The sequence below is a fragment of the Fringilla coelebs genome (genome assembly GCF_963513975.1).
Source record: "Fringilla coelebs genome assembly, chromosome: 1".
NCBI classification, from domain to species: Eukaryota; Metazoa; Chordata; class Aves; order Passeriformes; family Fringillidae; genus Fringilla; species Fringilla coelebs.
In genome coordinates this window covers 89,325,120-89,342,997 of record NC_140028.1, presented here as the reverse complement: position 1 = coordinate 89,342,997, position 17,878 = coordinate 89,325,120, and the positions used below count along the sequence as shown (strand labels likewise).

The window sequence follows — 17,878 nt, the reverse complement described above, 5'->3', positions numbered from 1 at the left end:
TGTGGGCACAGTTTTCACAGTTATGCTAGTGTGTCCCAGTCCGCAGCTGGGTGCTTAGGTATCTGTAGTCAATGCAGTATTTGGGAACATGAGTAAATATCTTAGAATTTATTTTAACCAATCATATCAGAAAAATAGGTCAAGTGCATGCTCCATTCATCCAGCACTGTAGGGGTGACACACATTTTTTTCAGCACAGCAGTCCTTCAGACTTCACTGGGCAGAAAAAGAAGTAGAAACACCCCAGCTGAAAATATTGCAGAGAGATAAGATTAGGAAAAACATTTGCAGTAGGGTCTGGGCTAAGTGGGTATTGAAGCTGATGCTTCATACAATCATCACATAGAAGGGATCGTACTGGAGGCTTCAGTGCTTCTCCTGCAAAGAGATTGCACAGCTGGATGTTTATTGAAGAAAATCCTGAAGTGTAAAGTGCAGGGGAAGTACTGGTGCTGCTCTGCATAGTGATGCCATGGGAGATGCAGATAGGGATCTGACGCTGCCACTTGTAAGGCCAGTGGGTGGTTTTTTTCCACTGTCCCTGTCACTTGGCTGGCGAGATGTAATTTTTGAGTGTTTGTAAAGCTTCATGAATCCTGTACAAATGAGTGCATTAACCGCTCACCAGCTGTAGTCTGATATTTATCTTTTGTCAGTTTTTTATTTAGTACCAGATTACAGCTTGCTAGTTTTAATGGGGTAGAAAGGGTAGGCGAGAGAAATATAAAGAAAATTAACTCTAATTAACAGTCATAAATTTCTCTGACTCAGGAAGCGTAAACAATTCTGTGATGGAAAAGCAAGCTGAAAGAAAATTGAACTGCCTGATTTCTTAATCCTCCCAAAGCCTTTACAACAGCTGGGCATTTAGTTGTCAGCCAACACAAAAAGAAACATATTTAAATACAGATAACAATGTCTCAGGAGAATAGAGATTGATCATAGACTGTGATTGCTCTGTGACTTCTTTTCTGAGGAAGAGAAAGGTATTATAATATACTGGACTGATGACATACATTTTGCACTAGAAGTTGAATAAAGGAAATGAGAGTAGTTGGAAGAAATAAATGACCAGACACAGAGATTTACACTGAGTCCTGAATTCAGTTTAGTCTTTAAACAATTAAAATCCCCTTGCAATCAATAAGTGTTTGCTTGAATAAGGTCCAAGTAGACTGTCTGAATACTTAGTGCAGGTCTTTTGATTTTTTTCCTATATGGGGAAGTACTCAGCAGGGATGTGATCATGCTGTTTTGATGGGGATTGGAAAATAAAAAAATCAAACAGAAATTTGGGAAAGCCAGCATGGTTTGTCCCATATACTTTTTCCCAAGCACGTATGAGAGCATGGAAAGCATCCAAGTAGGGCCCAGGGAATGTAAGTCTGAGCATGTTTCAGATGCCTGAGCAGATAATCTCAAGCTGAGACCCCTGAAGCATTTCCCTGTGGTGTGCACAAGTAGCTGGTTTGTCAAGGTGTATTTGCACCTTCTCTAGATTTCCCAGCAGTTAAAGGTTTTAAGTAGTTAAAAAATTACTAAGTGCTTAATTTATTTCAGGCTCCAGTGCTGTTATTTGCATAAGTGCCTACAGAGAAGAGATGAGAATGACATGCCAGGTGGGCTATAAAAAAGGAATCAAGCTCTAGCCCCTGTTAGGAAAGGGTTAGAGAATTTTGCTTTGCCTTGCAAAGTGTGCTGGCATACACAGGAATGCAGGTCTTGCTTGCTTGGCTTGCTCTTAAGCACATTGCCCATGGATTGAGTGATGCATAAACTTTATAGTGTCAAATCAAAGGCCCCAACTGTCCAAAGTAACAGAATAAACACCCAGAAATTTATAAGGACTTAATAGGAAAGCTACCTTCAAGTCAGCACATGTGGTCTTTGCAGATGAGGTTCTATATCATGGAATCTTAGAGTATCTCTGAGTTGAAAGGAACATTGACGACAGGAACATTGAGTCCAAATCCCTGCTCCTTGCAGGACTACCTGAAGCTTTCCTATGAAGCAAATGTGAATCCAGTGTCAAGCACGGAAGAAATGCATCTATTTCAAATGCCATGAACATTGCCACAGCAACATTTATGTCTGCAGTAATATATGCACAGACATGGCCCCAGTCCATAAACCCTAATGACTACCTCTGTGCAAATAAAATTAATGTAATATTAGTACATAATAAAAATTGATATCATCATTACAGTCTTCTCTCATTCTGATGAACTGTCCTGGTTCTGCTTAGGTGGCACTTCCTTACCTGCAAGCATTATTATAATCTTTTTGGAGCCAGCAGGGCTATTTTCCCAGCCTAGGCACCATACCGCAGGAGCTCTGTACAAAAGAACCCAGCATAGCTTTTTTTTCTTTTTTTCTTTTTTTCCCAAGACAAAGCAGTTCCTTGTTTTTCTGTTTGTTGGAAGGGGTTTACAGACCTCTAGCCCCGCTGCAATCACTGGTGCGAGCTCCCAGCTCATGGTAACCCTCTTACCTCTTGAGCCTGATTGCAGCTGTGGCACTGCACACGTGAGCTGCATGTGTCTCATTAGTGAGTGACACCTAAAATGTCACCGGAGATGATGCTCATGTGTCACCAGCAGCAGGTTTTCGTCTCATCATGCATACAGTTGCTTAAGTGAAGTTTGGTTTAGCCTATGATTACAGGGCAGCCAAGGCAGAGATGCTCACAAACAGCTTTTCTTCCCCAGTGTATTTGAATGTTTAAGTTTTGCTTTCAAAGGAGTTGTGTGAAAAGTTATATCAGTGAGGAGCCTAAAAACTGGAATCAGTGTGATGGACCACAGCCATAAATGAACTGAGGCCCTGGCTTTAGGAGTGTACAGTTCAGGTATGTGTGTTTTTACTGTAGAGGTATTTCTCATCTAATATTTGTGAAGTGCAATTTGTCCCAGTTGACTGTAGAATTTAACAGTGCATATATGTTCTTTAACTTGATAATATTTTGATGCAGAGGAAGAGGTGGGAGGTTTGTAAAATCTCTGTAAGCCATTGGTTTGCTGGGGCCAAATGAGCTGTGCTCATCAGCAGGGCAGTGCATTACTGCCTGTGTGCATTCGCTGTCTGTTCCAGTCGCAAAGGAAAACATGTTCCTTCAGTCACTGTTATTTTCCTTCACACTTACAGCAGACTAGGAATACACACATGGCCTGTTAATACAAATCAGATCATGAGCTGTGATACACTGTGTTGTAGTAACTTGATTTTTTTGCAACAGATATGCATATCTGTGATTAACAAAGATTGTCTTGGCCAATGTTAGAGCTGTGACTAAAGCCAGTCTTGTTAGGCATTCATCATCCTGATTTATTTCCTTGTCAAAAGGTTTCTTAAATAAGGTTTCTTCAAAGAAACATTGTCATGCTATCAATTTTCCCTGGCAGATGTACTGATTGAAATAAATGTATTTTTTCATGCCACTCAAGAACTGAATGACAGATCATGCACCAAATACAATAAATGTAACTATTGTTTTTATTGTTACTATGATCATTACTATATCACAAGATTGATGGCAGCAGCATCTCATAAGAACAGAGACATATCTACATATTAATAAAAACCCTACTCCCATGTGAAAAGGTTTTCAAATCACCTGAGTGATTGTTTTTTTGAGGTGGCTCAGACATCATTCCTCATTTCCCAGAACAGAGCAGCCTTCTATCCAGTTTTCCACTCTTCCTGCATATCTATTATTTTGTGAGAGATTCAAAAGCTTTTAGCCACTGTGCAGTATGTGATTCACACATCTCCACATGTAATGCATCAGAAAATATTATCAGCCCCATAGAACAGCCTGTCCCTGTATTGTATTTCTCTAGGCTAAAGTACTGTTGGGCAACAGCTTAATGCTTACACATATCAAACTTCAACACAGATACTTCTTCTTAATTGTCCCTTCTTCCTGTCCAGTCTTTGGGTAGAGAAGGGTGCTAATTTTCTCTGAAATCTATTTCTTTCTCCTCCATCATTTCTTTCTTTTGCAGAAAAGGTGCTAGCAGGGTGTACAAAAAATTGGACTGAAGGTGATCCTTTCAGGATGAACCTCCAAACAGTGGGGATTTTACCATTAGATCTGGCTGTGCAGCTCCTGGAGTGGCAGGAGCACCTCTGGGTTTTTGCACCAGCCCTTTGCAGTGCCTTTCTTTCCACCTTGGGAGTGTTTTTACTCCAGCTCCCTCTCCCTTTCTTTGTTTACTCAGCCACCTTCCTGCTTTTCTCTGCTGGATTTCTGCTGATCCTTGCTCATCTGGAGTAACTCCAGTGGCTGCCTTGGATTCCCTAGGGAGCCACAGGAGGGAAGAAGGACTATGGACTTCACCTGGGTTCTCCTAATACTCATTTTGCCAGTCCCTTTCCACTGCTCCAACGTGCAGATGAGCTTTGTGTCAATGAGCACAATATCCCTCCTGTCCTTACAGCAGTTTTATGTCAAATGAAGACACTTTTGAAACAGAAAAAATGCCACCTTCTTTTAGGTCTGTGTGTCTCCTTTGTAGTCAGTGGTTTAGCACGGTTACATCTCTTCAATAGTCTTTTGGGTTTTCCAGGGGGTGATGAACTTGGAAAGAAAAGAGAACTTTATTACCAGCCTCTGATTTTCTTCAGACTGTTTAAATATTGGAATGAGTTGATAAGATGACTGAGAAAGTTTTTTACAGGTCCTGGCAAAATTAAGCCTCCAAATGTTGTATTTTTTGCAAATTCCAAAGAAAGGGATAGAAGGGAATGGTTCAAATAACTGTGAGGATTTCAGAAGTCATTGTTAGGTAAAATACACAGCTCTCTCTACTGATACACAGTTTGTGTCAAAGATCAGTTCGGCTGTAGGGAACCACAGGCTGACTCCGGGTGCCTTACTTAGTTTCTAAGATGGTTTCTGTGCACAGCCCCAGAGTTGACAATGGGTGTACATATGTGCAGAAGAACAAACTGCTGGGTAGCAGTTATTTAAATGAGAAGTAGTGTATTTTGATTTAGGCCATTTGTTTTGACCATGGTTTTTGATAAACGCCCAGGTCTTCCTCTGATTGAGCATAGGATCCAAAGGCAACAAGAGTAACTGCAGTGGTGAAAATCTGAGAAGAAAAACTTGCCTGTATTTATTTATTGTATGCTTATTAATGATAATGTGGATTGTTACCATTTGGAATATAGTTTTGTATTAGTTTCTTTTTTTTTAAAAAAAAAGTGTTTTAAAAACATACTATAATAAGTTTAAGTCATCCATTTGAAATAACCTGGTAAGCGTGCTCTTTTCACCACTCCAGTGTTTTCTGAAACCCTCACTGTCCTTTGAATGTTGACAGTTCCTCTTTGCTTTTAGAAAGATTTTATCACTTTTTTTTCTGCTGACAAATTTAGCTCAGTTCACCAAAAGCTTATTTTTTATTTCTCTCTCTCACTCCCCCATCCTGACAAAGAGCAATAGGTAGAATCTTTCTGGTGTCAGTGAAGGATTTGATCATATGCCCAGACTGCAAATAGACCCCTTTTTATTTTCTTGTGAATAGGAAGAAGAAAAAATAATGTATTGGGGCCTCATGTTTTAAGCAGAACATATAGAGGACTAGTCTTACTTCAGTTCAGAGACAGACACTTGGTTTTTTTTAATTAGCTGGAGTTTTTTAACATGAAAATATTTCTCTCCTTATTTGAAAGGATCAGAACAGATGGGGAGAAAAAGCTGACGTTGAAGGTTTCAGAATTGATGATGCCTGTGCTGGTTGCAGCCATTCTACCTATCCTATGCTTTGAGTTCTGCTCATTTTCAGCTGTGCAGCACAGGGATGATACAGGGACAAAGAAACTTGGGCTGCTGGTAGCCAAGGAGCTTGAAAGGAGCTTTGTCTGTAAAATGAAGAGATGCAAATTCCAGGAACTGCAGTCAGTAGTTAAATTCTTACTGTAGATCCTCACTCTTTCCCTGCACTTACATGGAAAAAAATGTAAATACTACTACCCTGGACTGGATCTACTCACCACTCACTTCTGGGCTTATCTCCAATTCACAAGGAGTTCCCTTTTTAAAATGAAGACTGAGGATTGCAAATAAATCACATGGCTTCCTGACAGAATTAAATCCTGTTAGGTGGGTGACAAGCCATTAGAGCATGGTTATGATTTGACTTTCCAACATAAAGATCTCTAGAGAGATCTTCACGTGAATGGTAGCACAGACAATTTTTTTCTAATTGCTCAGCTGCTTCTATAGAGTTGGTTAGACATTTGCTTCTTTAGAAAAGATCAATGTTCTTCAATAACCTTCTTAAAAAAAGGCAGACTGGTACCAAAGTTGTTAAGGTTTGGCTTGGGGGATGCACTTTACAAGCCTTTGTAGGAGATGTGTTCCCCACCTTCAGCTTTGGACTTGGGCTGACCAGGAGTGAGCCTTCCCCAATGCCGGCACCACTCTCTAGAGCAGAGCCAAGCTGGGAGCCTGGAGTGAAGCCTGTGTGGAGCCCTCAAAAAGATTGACATGTATTTAAAATATTTGTCTTTGTCATCTTACCTGAGAAGTCTCAAGAAATCAATGTTCATTAGTTGCCTGGTTAAGAACTGTAGCACTGTATACCAGATTTCTTGATGCAGGTGGAAAGGATGTGTATTCTTTCATAGTATGAGATTTATCCAAGTGTGTTGCTTATCAGCATGGACAGATATATTTTACTTTCTTGCTGAAACAAGCTGGCTGCATTTCCCTGCTTTTATGCAGTTAATGAAGTTTTTGCTGTCTGTTGTGCTACGCTTTTCAAAGACATGTGAAACAGCAAAACATGCTGGTAGAATGACAAACAGTAACAATTCATCCTTTCTTAGAGTCTTGTCCAACAGTGGAGAGGATTAGCCCACAGCCCCAGACTAGAGGAGAAGGGGGTCAGTTCCCAGAGAAGCCCCCCGCAGCACCTGCAGTCAGAGCCATGAGATTTACTGTTGGGAAGGGAGATTTTCCTTGCACTCTGCTCTCTGTTCTGCCTGATGCTGCTATAGAGAATGGCTCAAAGGGAAGGTGCCTTTTCTTCCTTCTCCTTTTGAGAAGGGAGCGGAGGGAAGAGAGCAGAAAAATGGTGTTTTGATCCACCTTTTTCTCATTCTGGTTGCATAAACACACCAGAGTATTTCTCTAAATTAAATTAAGCAAACCTTTCATGTTCTCTCCCTACTTCCAGAAAGCTAATGTGGCTGCTTGCAGATTTGCAGCTACGGAGGAGACAAAGATCTGTAGTGCACACAGACTCAAGTGCTGAGCAGTGTTATGCTGAAAGAACTGCACAAGCTTTAAAAGCATATAAAAGCTTTCTGGGCATCAAGCAAAAAGCTGTTTAAATCCCTGACAGGGATGAGAGAACAGCACGTATTATCAGCATATGCACAGAGACAGAAAGTCTTTCAGAGCATTTGCATTTTGGATTTGCTGAAATTAGGAGGTTTCAACCTTTCCAGAAAGGTTGAAAATGGTGGAAGGAGTAATTTTAAGACTTCAATTTCTCCCTGTCCCATATAAATATTTAAGGCTCTTCCCTCTCCTCTGCACACGTGCCTGAGTTACACCGATCTCACTGGCAATTTTTCTTGAATGTATGGAATGTAAAAGCCCATAGGCTTCTCTTTCATATTAATAATCATAATTTCATACTCAGATCTTGACAATCCCAAGTATTCTTTGCCCCACATGGTGAAGGACTGACCCCCACCATGCATGGCATGGAACACTCAGCAAAAAGATTGTCCCCAGGCTGCAAAAATTCCTCATGAACACAGATCCTTCTCCTAGCAAGCACATGTGTGGAGCTGCATATATGGAGACACAGTGTCTGGACAGACCTCAGATAAAATGTGACAGGCATCTGTGAGGCAGAATGATGCAAACTGAACTGGAGCAGAATGTGATGGTTTTGTGGATCAGTGGTGAGCAGGTCAAATAATGAGGTAGTATATATTGGTTCTTTGGGAGGAAAATTGCTGTATCAGGAAGGTTTGACTCCAGGGATGTTTTGTCTAAGATTTCCTTTATTTTGATAACTAATTTGCTAGACTAAAATCTCTCTGCAAAGAGTCCATGTAACTCAAGGACTATTACATTAGTGATTTGTATCAAGTGGCATAGATGGAGCTACCACCTAGAGGATATATTGGCCTTCTCCAGTATCAAACAGATGCAGCAAAATATTATTCAGGGGCAGGAAAAGGAGTGCTATTAGTTGACATTATTGAAAATGTCAACTCAGTTACCAATAGCCATCTGTAAAGATGAGGGAGAAAAGTAAGAAGAAAAGACCATGGCCACTGAACAGAAGATTCTTGCCTAATTTAAGAGGAAAAAGGAGTATATCTCTACTTATCTGATTAAGGAGAAGGTAAATAGGAGCAAGTTGAAGAAAGATCTTTCCCTTCTTGTCTGTTAACTGGATGTGACTGCCACTTCAGCAATGACAGCTCTCCCTCCCTCCAGTTTCAGCTACTCAAATAGCAGCAGACAAAGACTGGGAATAGGCAGTGTGGATAAACTGGTTTTTGAATGTTTGGACTGTGACCCCCTTCCTCTTCCAGTCAGGCTGTTAAATATTCATGTAAGTGGGCTCAGATAGATCCCTGCCATCTGTCTGTACTTACATGACTTCATCCAAACTGCTCCAAAACATGTAAAATTTTATACTCTGAACAGCTCTTAAAAGAAAAAGAGATTTTTTTTTTTAAAGTACCTGAAGGGAACAGGAATGAAAATACAATGTGATTTAGCCAGAAAATTTATTCATCTGGACTCCATCAGCAAGGACCCAAATTCAGCTCTTTTAAGTGCCAGGCCCAGCTGTAGCCCCAAGCTCTCCAGGTAAAGGTCATATTTAGTGTCATAGTTTATATCCAAAGTGTGTTCCACAGCTTACCTAATATTGATCATTAAGCATAAAAAAGTCTGTATGCAACTAAGAAGGAAACTGGAGATTGGGTCACTATATGTGTGTGTTGGTACAGAATGGAAGTATTTGAGGAGGAGAAATCAGTAGTATGCCCATTATTTAGCCTGCACTGCGTTCAGTTGCACACCTTGATGACCAGATAAAAGGGGACTGTCATGCAAGCTTCAGTAAACAGTGTGCCATATGGACAATTCCACGAGGGAGCAGATTGTCACAGCTACATTTGACCTGTTTTAGAGCAATCCTGACTCTCCCTTGGCACCATGGATGCACTGCTGACATTTCAGCAGAACTGCTTCAAAAAAGACTTGAGTGCCATTGTCAGAATAGTGGGGCATTTTATGAGTGAGAAGCAATTTCTTCATTTTAAATTAAGCAGCAAGCCCAGTACTTCTCTCCTCAGAGCCTCTTAAAACAGTCTGAGCAGGAAAGAGGGAGAGACAAGAGTAGTGAGAAGACAAAGCCAGGCTTTTCAGTGTACCTTTGTTATGTTACTGAATACATGCACTTGTGTCATTCATACCCTTCAGGGATTTGAGTCTGAACCTCAGATTCAGCTCAGAGAAACCCCTGCATGGGCAGGTTGTCACAGAAGAGAGTCTATGAGATGGCTGAGGTGGGTGATTGGTTTCATACCTGCTCTCAGAAGGGAGCTTATTTTTCTGTTCAGGCTCTTACCTTTTAGCTCTTTTTAGACAGGAATGCTTTTTGAAAATAAAAAGGATCACATTTTCACTGTGGTGCTTAAAAAATATCTTACATGTATTTTGGAAGCATGCCAGAGTGGGTCTTTATGCCTTGAAAACATTTCAATATGGTGTTATTCTTTTAAGGTCTTTCTCCTTGGCTCAGTCTTTAAGAATAGCCTTGAGGCTTTCAGCTTACTCCATTGATAAAAATTTATTGATGACTTTTTTTTTTCACCGTTTCAGGCATTGGGAAAAACGTCATCTGTGACCGAACGGCGACTCCCCTGGATGCCTTTAGGATGATGACTGCGGCTCATTATTACCCAAAGCTCATGAGCATCATGGGGAACGTTCTGCGCTTCCTGCCTGCTTTCGTGAAGATGAAGCAGCTGATCCAGGAGGGTTACGTGGGGGAGCTGCTGGTGTGCGAGGTGCAGGTGCACAGCGGGAGCCTGCTGGGCAAGAAGTACAACTGGAGCTGCGATGACCTGATGGGAGGAGGGGGCTTGCACTCGGTGGGCACCTACATCATCGACCTGCTGACCTTCCTCACCAGCCAGAAGGCCGTGAAGGTGCACGGGTTGCTCAAGACCTTTGTGAAGCAGACGGACCACATCAAGGGCATCCGGCAGATCACCAGCGATGACTTCTGCACCTTTCAGATGGTCCTGGAAGGGGGCGTGTGCTGCACGGTGACGCTCAACTTCAACATCCCGGGGGAGTTCAAGCAGGACATCATCGTGGTGGGCTCGGCGGGACGGCTCACTGTGATAGGCACTGACCTCTACGGACAGAGCAACAGCTCTCCTCAGCGGGAGCTCCTGCTGAAGGACTCCACGCCAGTCAGCAACTCCTTGCTTCCGGAGAAGGCCTTCAGTGACATCCCATCCCCCTACCTGCGGGGCACCATTAAGATGGTCCAGGCTGTCCGGCAGGCCTTTGAGGACCAGGACGACAGGAGGACCTGGGACGGGAGGCCCCTTACGATGGCTGCCACCTTTGACGACTGTCTGTACGCCCTGTGTGTGGTGGACACCATTAAAAAGTCAAACCAGCTGGGGGAGTGGCAGAACATTTCAATCATGACTGAGGAGCCAGAACTGAGCCCGGCATACTTGATCAGTGAAGCCATGCGGAAGAGCAGGATGTCTCTGTACTGCTAGCTCCTCTGAGCTCCTAGGAATGAATAGGAACCAGACAGCTCTTGAAGGAGATGGTAATTCAGCTCCTGTGAAGGGCTTGGGTGTCTTAGCTGAGGATTACAGGAGAAGGAAATACAGTGTCTGGATCAATTAAATCTGTTGGCAGCTAAATGCCAAACCGATGTGGTCCTTCGAAATGCCCAGAACAGACAGGAGACGTAAGAGCTGATAAACTTAACTGTTTTAATAACAGTATTAGCTGGCTGATTGCAAAGATATATCATGGACTCATCCCCTGCTTGCAGGTGCTTTAGATTATCCAATTGTGTTTACTGTGAAAGGTTGGGAAGATCCTTTTAGATTTTCCTTACCTACCAGAGGGCTGTGAAGGTACTGTCATGTCGTTAAATTTTCTGTAGTGTCTGACATGAATGTTTCCTACCATGACAGCTGACACCACCGTGTTGTATTACTACACCTCCAACCAACACACAGAATAACAGGACTTGATGAGAAAGTGTTGCAGGATTCAGAAAATCTTGATAGTTCACTTTTCATACAGCCTGTTATGAGGTTCTCTGTGTTGGTTTAGTAGTTGTTTTTGTTTTGTTTAGTTTTGGTTTTTTGTTTTGTTGGGTTTTTTTTAAAGCACAATTAAATAGGAAAATGTGTGGCTTTTAAAACAAAGCAGTCCTCAACCACAGTGAATATGCTCGGGTATTTGGGGAGGGAGGTTCTTCTGTGAGCTCCTGGTAAGTGCCAGTGTTATGGGTTTTCCAATTAAATGGGTGATGGAAAACCTTCATGGATAGCAGGTGGCACGACCCAGTAATGATAATGGGGTTTAATATACAGCCGAACTCAGGCTAGTCTTACAAAGATTTGCACAAAATTTCCTGTGTTTGGGACTGACTTTTGAGTGAATTCATCATGCATTTTGGTTTTAGGTGGGAAACAGTAGAATATAACCCAAAACCATATGACGTTTAGATGAGCGGTGTTCTTTCAAACCACTGTGAACTCACACTTGAAAGATGCACACCAACAAGTAATTTCACATCCCACAGCCCAGAAGTGCTCACCTACACCAAGTGGTAAGTGTGAGTGAAAAACAAAAGGGATGAGAAAATTTCCCATCTATTTACAAGGAAAATTAATTACATAGGACCCCCAGCCTTCTCACCTCCTTAAAGTGGCCAGGTACTGGTACTGTATTAATCATTCCCTGTCACCAGTGCAGGGGTGGACAAACTCTTTTGCTATGTTTGTCCTGTTCTTCTTTTTAATATTTTAGATTGCAGTCTTGAAATAATTATTCTTTTGAGAATATCTTCTTGAAAGAATATTGTGAAAGGCACATGATTTATCCCAGTAAATAGGGATACTATTTTTCTGTGTAAAGCTGCTCCAGTGCTGATGTGTTTACAGCGCTAGGTCTTCAGATAGTAAAAAAGTAGAACACAAGCATATAGCACTAAATCATATTAAACTTGAGAAAAACCTTTTCAGGGTTTTTTGTAAATTTTGACTAGGGGAAGTAAGAGAAAACTGGGGTGAGCAGTAAATATAAAGAAAAAATATGTTTTTGAACAGGAGGGCATTAATAGTGTTGTTCATCTTATCTGGCTTTAGTCAGCTCAGAGTTGGATGTCTTGTTCTGGTCAGCGAGAGCACTGCAGTCAGTACAGAGAGAGCTTTCCAAAGGCTGACTCAGTTCACCCTAGGATTAATATAGAAAGAGGTGCCCACTGGAAATGCCCGTCTTCCTCCTTTGCAGAGAATTTTGGCTTCTAAATTTTGGTGTGGCTGAATTTAGGAAACTTGACTCCCAGCCCAAAATTAGTCATGTGTGCTTAATATTTCAAGAGCATATATATGACCTTTTGTTAAATAGTCCCCAAAGTGTGGTAGTGTGATTGATGAAGGAATAATGTAATACTGCAAAACCGCACCCAAGGGGAGAATTGTTTCTATCCATGTTGTTCTGCCAGTTCTAGCAACTCACTCTGGGGCTGCTTCGGCTAAAACCTCGGGCAAGGCTTCATCATTCCTTCTTGGAAGCAGCCCTTGACAAGTTTGGTTGTTTTTCTTTAAAATGTGTTTCTCTGAGAATTCCAGAGGTAGTATCTGTGCCAATAGGAATCTCCCGCTGCAACTGTCATGGTATATACTATGCTATCCAGTTCCTGCCCTGAAAAGTAAGTAACACAGAAGAGGGGATTTGATCAAGAAATCACCTGTCTCCTGAAAAATACAACTACCCCCAAGGAGATCAAGAGAGTTTTCAGATAGTGAAGCAAAACCCATTTACTGAAAAGAGTGGCTAGTTCAAGTCATGAATGCAAGCCTGGTGGATTATTAACCATGTCTAGTTAAACATCATCCAAAAGTGGAACCAAACATGGACCAAAATGTTTGTGAATCTTGCTTCTCAGTGGTTTGGCGATTGTACTGGAATTGCTGTTCATGTCTTTATGGCTCACAAATGTTGGCCGTGTTTCCTCTCTGTGTTTTCATCTTTTCCCTGTCTTTCTTGGTTTTGTGATGCCAGTTGGAATCCTTTCCCCATCCTGCAGTGAACAGGCGAGACATAGTGAGTAAGGATAATACTACTGAGCTCAAAACTTTCTGCCCCAGACACAAAGGTTTAGGTGACAGCCATCATCCATTCTCTGTGCAGACCTACTGATGCAGCAGAAAGAAAATCCAATGCTTTGGTTGCACAGACATCTGATGCTGCTGTCTGTACTGGCTTGCAAACGGGTCGAATCTTGTACAGCTCCTTGTGCTGGCCCAGAGAGAGCAGGAACAGAGTGGGATCTCCTCTTTAATGGTAGCAGAGATGCTACATTTATGTTGCCTAACTGGGATGGCAGCAGGATCTGCATACATTCAGGATTGTGTGGCAGTTTTTCCATTCTCTAGGAGGTGAAGGTGCTGCAGTGTCAAGTGTAAACATACTAAACTTCCACCTGGCTTGGAGGAGGAAAGAATTGGTGTATTTATTGAATGTGTATTGTTATTCTGACAAATTGTTTATTTATTGTCTGGGATTTTTTCTTGGCAGCATCCAGCCCTCTGCTCCTTTGGTGCAGTTGAAAGTACATTGAATTTGCCCTAAGTAGCCTCTGGAGTTCAAGTTGGGTTTAGGAATTTGGGCAGCAGATAGCAGAGATGTACTTGATTGAACTCAGAAGCGGTACCATCCCAGGAAACATGTATTTGGAATTGCACTTCTAATGCTGTGCCACAAGGTTTGTGATGAATACTGCTAAATTGGTCCATGCCTAGGAGTCAAACTGCAGCTACTGCTGGGATTTACAGTAGCCCCCAAATGAACTTGTTCATACACTAGATAAGAAATTTCATTCCTCTTTCCCAGGGCTGCTATTGCCATCAGCCCATGCACATAGGATACTAATCGTTATGGTCTGTTGCCAAAGACAGAAAGAGCCAAAGGATGAGCTTTGATGCTCTGCAGGGCTCTGTTCCAGTGCTGGGACAGTCAGCCGGGAGAGGGTGTCTTATTTCCCATTGGAATTGCACTGGGATTCACACCAGGGGTAGGGCAACCCTGCACTGTGTGACAGCAGGGCACAACTGAACTCCTTAAATGTGCCCAAAAGAAAGGTGGTGATTGCAGCAGGAAGCAGCAGCAAGGTGTCTGAGGGCTGCACTTCCTGAGGGTGACAGCAGCAGCCTTGCTCCACCTCTGTGTGTGGCAGCCCAAGAAGGGACCCTGCCCTTGGGGAAGCAGAATCTGTCCCATACTCCTGGACAGGCACATCCTCAGTGCTGATCTCAGTGGAGTCCTACGTGGAAGTGTAAGAACTCTGCGGCAGCTTGGGCTTTCCTACATCCAGTAGCATGCATGAGGTAAATCCGTAGTACTTCAGCTGTGTAGTGAGAAAATACCCAGTAGAGACGAGGGGACCTTACCCATGCAGCCAACACAGAGAATTGGGCCATGCCTTGATGAGTTTCAGTTCAGGAAGGGCTGCTCTGGAGCTCATCCTTTGCTTTGGCTGAAGCAAATCAGCCAAATTTGATTGGAATCCTTGCCTGGCCAGAATCAGGCAATCAGACACACTATCCACTTTGTACTAAGTGTTCCTTTCTTTTCCACAACTTTCAAAAAAGTGACTGTACAAGTGATCAGCTGTCCTGGAAGTTCAGCCATTCAAAAAAAGGAGGCTTTTCTGCTGCATGTGGTCACAGCACAATGACAATTCAATTTCTTGTGTAGTTTTGTGTCCATACAGATGTGGAATAGACCCAGACAATTTTAAATGACTCACTGTTCTACCAAGAAAAGGCATATTTTATTTAGGTTAAGGTAAACATAGTATCTTAATGTTGTTTTTACAGAGAATCAGAAAGGAGTTATGACAGGACTTGTTGCTGGGAATTTTTGTATTTGACTTTTATTTATGTCTTTCAGCATAAAGTATCACTCATTATGAAGTCTATTCACTACTAAGTTTTGTATTTACAAGCCAGAATTGTGGCTTTTTGCAGATACTCCACACTGGTTTGGTGTTCCAGTGGCCCAGTGATGTACCCTTAGTATGCATAAAACTCAACACTGGACTTTCGACCTCTGCAGTGATCGCTGGGTGCCTGGAGCTAATTGTGAAATGGCAGGATTATTCAGGACAGCAGTTTCTTTTTGTTGTTGTTGAAGTTGTTGCTTGTGGGGAGCAAAGCTTGTTAATTTTAGAGATGAAGTGTGACTGAATAATATTTGGCAGTCTTATCTGCTTTAAAATTTCCTCTTTTTTGAGCTGCTGGGTGAAGTCTGTCCAATAAAAATAATTTCCCCTTAACTGCCCACTTCCATTTGCTCATGAAAAAAAAGAAATGTTAAAGTAAATGGGACTACACATAATGCTGCATTCATGAACTGATGTCAAAACCTCATGACTTAATGAGTGTATGAAGCCACAGTCCAAACAAGTAATGTCTTTTTTGAAGCTGCCAGATTGAGGCCTTGGGGTTGGGGAAAGAAGGGTATCAGCACAGGTCAGACTGAAATAGCTTTTATTCAGCATTTTGAATAAAATGAATAAACAGAATGACTATGGTCAATCCAAAACTGAACACATGTTTGTATAAGGGTATTTATTTACATTTTTAAAATTTTGGGATTAAGTTCCATTTTTAAAGAATGCTGTTTTGAAATGAAAGGTTTTTAAAATCTTTTATTATGTTTTGGCATGTGTGAAATAAATTGTTTGGGGCTGGGGGGGGGGAGGATTTGTTGTTTGGTTTTTTTTTTTTTAATCCATACTTTAAAAATCTCATTGGTTTGGTTTAAGGATGTTTAGTGAATTCAGCTGCCCTTGGGCAGGTTCAGCTCTGAACCCGGACCCTCACAGTATCTTACAGTGACCCCATTTTTAACATCTGAATTTGGCCTTCTGAGTTTCCTTTGTGTCTTCTTGTGGCAGTGGGAAAACTGATTCATTCCATGGAGTTGGCAACAGATCATCAAGACACTTTTTGCAGCAATGCCAGCCATTGTCTTTAAAAGCACTTAACTCTATTGACTTGTTTACCTTGGTTATTTATGACCTTCCAGCCATGTGCTGTCCATTATTTGTTTTCCTTTTTTTATATCAGCCATTGGACTCGCTTCCCTGCCCTCTCTGTTTCTCATTCCATTGCAAACCTGGAGGCGAGCCTCCCTCGTTACCCACTGAGCTCCTGCTCAGTCTGTGTTACACATGGCATACAGGGTGGCTAACTACAACTTGAAGTGACTTTTAATACAGTCCATTACAGGATAGGTGACCACCACGACTGCTCGAGTATGGGGCATTCCGAGTGCCCAGCCAGGGCAGGAATCAAAGCTCCCTGCTGTGCTGTGCTTCACGAGCAGCACTCACTGTTTCTCTCTCACTGGTTTGCTTTTATTTGATTTTGAAAATGAGAAAATGTTCAGTTTGTTGCTGTGTCAATATTAAGTATATATTTATTGTTTTTCAGACATACATACATATATATAAATGCTATATATATATATATATATAATGTCAACGCATGGACATATGTACAGTAGATATTTTAAAGAGCTATTTATCAAGAAAAGTAAGTGTTATAAGTAAACAGAGTTTATATTTTATATATTATGTAGATAGCAAAAAAAAAAAGTGGTTAAATTATACTAGGACTTTTGGGGGTGGGGTTGGAGAAATGGGCAAGGACTGGTTCTAGCATTTTAAACAGCCAAACTACTTTGTACGGAAGCTGCCTGCTGTGCCTCTCGGCTGCAACATCTGTTTGTTTCTTCTTTTAGAAGATGATGTGCATTGTTACTTTTACATTGCTTGGGGAATGTAGTTAGTTTATTCTCAGCCAACTGGTATGTGCTGCTTAAAACATGGTTTCCTGCTGTTCTGCATACTTGCATTGATGGAATAAAAGGATCTTAAATGGCAAATAAAGATGTAAAAGGTTGTGATCCCAGCTGTCTGTGGTCTTTCCCCACACTTGTATTTTGGGGGACATGTGTGTGTGTAATAACCATCACCTCTGCCTGGCTTGTAGCCTGCCTGTTAAGTTCAGCATATCAGAATAAAACACATGGGCTTTGTGCTTGGATCTGGGGATTTTGATGAAGGGAGAGAAAGAATGAAGTTTAACACTCATTTAACATTAATTGAAGATTTTATGTATGTCAAAGACTGCACTAGTGTCTCTTGAGGGGATGTGTCTCGAAGGGACAGCTGCTTTTGTTGCTAAAAGATGCAAGTAAGTCCAATGTCACTGCAAAATTGGGACATTCCCCCCCCCCCCCTGCCGCCTGGAGATCCTTTTCCCTGAATTTTCTCTTTCTTCTGGATCCTTTCACTCCTTCTTTTTCCAGCACAGCCTGGAGATCCTCTTCCTACCTGACCATTGGTACTGTGGAATGTTTTTGCCTTCCCAGTCCCCAGCTCTCTCCAGTGACTTTCCCGTGCTTACCTCCATCCTTGCTCTCATGTGCCAGGAGCTGTCTGCTTGTCTGGTGCTCCTTTTCTCCCCTGTATGTGGGAGTATCTGAAGTCTTGTAAGGATCTTCTTATTCCAGCCCCTCTGTTGCTGAATAAAACCTCACTTGGGTATGAAG

General features: G+C 41.9%; 1 protein-coding gene across 1 annotated transcript in view; it reads left to right on the top strand.

The window, feature by feature from the left end:
- The window catches only part of GFOD1 (Gfo/Idh/MocA-like oxidoreductase domain containing 1), a 71,094-nt gene extending 53,864 nt beyond the window's left edge, over positions 1 to 17,230 (top strand). The window contains exon 2 of the mRNA XM_084201186.1: positions 9,869 to 17,230. Coding sequence (XP_084057312.1) covers positions 9,869 to 10,788 — 920 coding nt within the window. The 3' untranslated portion in view covers positions 10,789 to 17,230. The remainder of the gene's footprint in view (positions 1 to 9,868) is intronic.
- Positions 17,231 to 17,878: the final 648 nt, after the last annotated feature.